Genomic DNA, 2067 nt, shown 5'->3' on the forward strand with positions numbered 1-2067 from the left:
GCTCGCCCGCAGAACCTCCACGAGCCCTGTGGGGCCCCGTCTGGGGGCCCCGGGGGGCCCCCCAGGGGGCGCCGGGGGCCCCGGGGGCCCCCTGAACCCCACAGTGACTGCACTGGCTGAGGCCTTGACAAGAAACCAGCAAGAATTGGAGAAGTTGAATGCAAGTCTGAGGGAGCGAATTTCGCTTTCTAGGGGCCCCCAGGGGGGCCCCCAGGGGGGCCCCCGGGGACCCAGGAGGGGCCCCCCGGAAGAGGGGCCCCCCAGCAGAGGCCTTTCTCCGGGGGGCCCCCGCAGGCCCCTGGGGACCCCCTCTGTGCGCGCTAGGGTCAGCAGCAGGGGGGCCCCCCAAGGGCCTGGAGGGGGGCCCCCGCAGTCCCGGGGGCCCCTCAAGGGGCCCCCCGAGAGGCAATCTCTGGGGGCCCCCCAGGGGGGCCCCCAAGATGAAATAACGGAAGAAGAGAAGATTCGGTTTATGCTGGCTCTTGAAGAAGTGGAGAGGCAATTTGGGGAGAGGCTGGGGCAGTGCGTGTCAGTAATGCCCCAAGAGCTGTCCAAAAAGGTAAACTTTAAACCCTAAACCCTAAACCCTAAACCCTCGGTGGGACGGCGCGCGAGGTGAGCGCCGTAAACCCGAAACCCTAGACCCTAAGCCGTTAACTCTAGGTGCGGAGAAACGCCAAACTTGAGAGATAAACCCTAAGGCCTAAACCCTAAACCCTAGTTGCGTCTGCCCTTCAAATGAAAGAGGCTGCGCCGGCCCGAAGGAAGCAGCACCCGAGAAGAAACAGCTGCAGCTACAGCAGCTGCTGCTGCTGCTGGAGCTGCCGCTGCAGCTGCTGCTACTGCTTTAGCTGCTGCTGCATTTGCTGCTGCTGCTGCTGCTGCTGCTGCTAGGTGGCGGAGGCGGGGCCCCTCGAGGAGAAGCTGCAGCAGCTGCGCGCTGCTTTGCTGCAGCTAACAAGAGAAGCCAGGTGAGGCCAGGCAGCTGTCAGGCAAATTTAAAGTTACCTTTATTTATTTCTTTTTCTTCTAAAGCACTCTTTTATTTGTTTTTTTCTTTATTCATGTATTCCTGTTTGTCTTTTTCTTCTCGATATATTTCTTTGTCTCTTTATATATATATTATATACACCTTGGGGTCTTTGCTGCTGCGGGAGCAGCTCTGCGGGGCCGCCTGCCTGCTGCTGCTGCTGCTGCTGCTGCTGCTGCTAGAGTTACAGAGGCTGTTAGTGCTACTACGGGTGCGGATGCTGCCCTTCCTCCTCTTCCTAATGCTGCAAGTCTGCTGCTGCTGCCGCTGCTGCTGCTGCTGCTGCTGCTGCTGTTCCTGCTGCTGCTGTTGCTGCTGCTGCTGTGTCCAGGGAGACGGGGCTTTCTGCTGCTGACAGAGAGGGCCTCCGGGCGCTCAAGGCCCACAGAAAGCGAGAAGCAAATCTGCAGGCCGTGAGGGGGTTGAAGACCTTAAACCCTAAACCCTAAACCCTGATCCTAGCAAACCCTAAACTCTAACCCAGGAGTCATCGCCCCGAGGCGCTGCCACGGAAGTGGCGCTGGGCACAGTTACACGGGCAGCAAAACAGCACCGCAGCAGCAGCAGCACAAGCAGCAGCAGCAGCAGCAGCAGCAGCAAATAGGCGCTGAGCTTGTGCTGCTGCTTCCTGCTTGCTGCTGCTGCAGGCCCTCACAGATGCCCGGGCCAAACTAACTGCCACAAAAGAACAAGTCTCCCGCCTCCGGCGGCTGCTGCTGCCGCTGCAGCACAGCATTGGGGCTTATGTTGCGCTGCAGCGGGGGGCCCACCCCCCAGGGGGGGCCCCCCAAGAGGGTACAGGGGGCCCCAGTGGGGCCCCCTATGTCCCTTACCGTCCCGCAGTGCCCGCCATAGAGGGCCTCGGGGGGCCCCCGGACTTAGAGGGGCCCCTCAGTGTGCAGCTCTTTGAGGGTTCAGAGAGGGGGGCCCCCCTGGTTTCCCTCTCCAGCCCGTGCACCCCAAGACCCTCCCCGTGGGGGCCCCCCGGGGGGGCCCCCCTGGGGGGCCCCCGGGGGGCCCCCAGGGTCAGCGAGCGG

The 2067-nt window shown here is 62.4% G+C and overlaps 1 protein-coding gene across 1 annotated transcript in view; it reads left to right on the forward strand.

Annotated features, from left to right (window-relative positions):
• The window catches only part of ETH_00026515 (60S ribosomal protein L13, related), a gene marked incomplete at both ends in the record, with an annotated part of 9690 nt that overhangs the window by 3752 nt on the left and 3871 nt on the right, over positions 1–2067 (forward strand). Inside the window, 4 exons of the mRNA XM_013373724.1 lie at positions 13–559; positions 895–971; positions 1362–1443; positions 1678–2003. Coding sequence (XP_013229178.1) covers positions 13–559; positions 895–971; positions 1362–1443; positions 1678–2003 — 1032 coding nt within the window. The remainder of the gene's footprint in view (positions 1–12; positions 560–894; positions 972–1361; positions 1444–1677; positions 2004–2067) is intronic.

The sequence above is a fragment of the Eimeria tenella genome, genomic scaffold (assembly GCF_000499545.2).
Source record: "Eimeria tenella Houghton genomic scaffold, Eth_scaff17, whole genome shotgun sequence".
Taxonomy (NCBI): Eukaryota; Apicomplexa; class Conoidasida; order Eucoccidiorida; family Eimeriidae; genus Eimeria; species Eimeria tenella.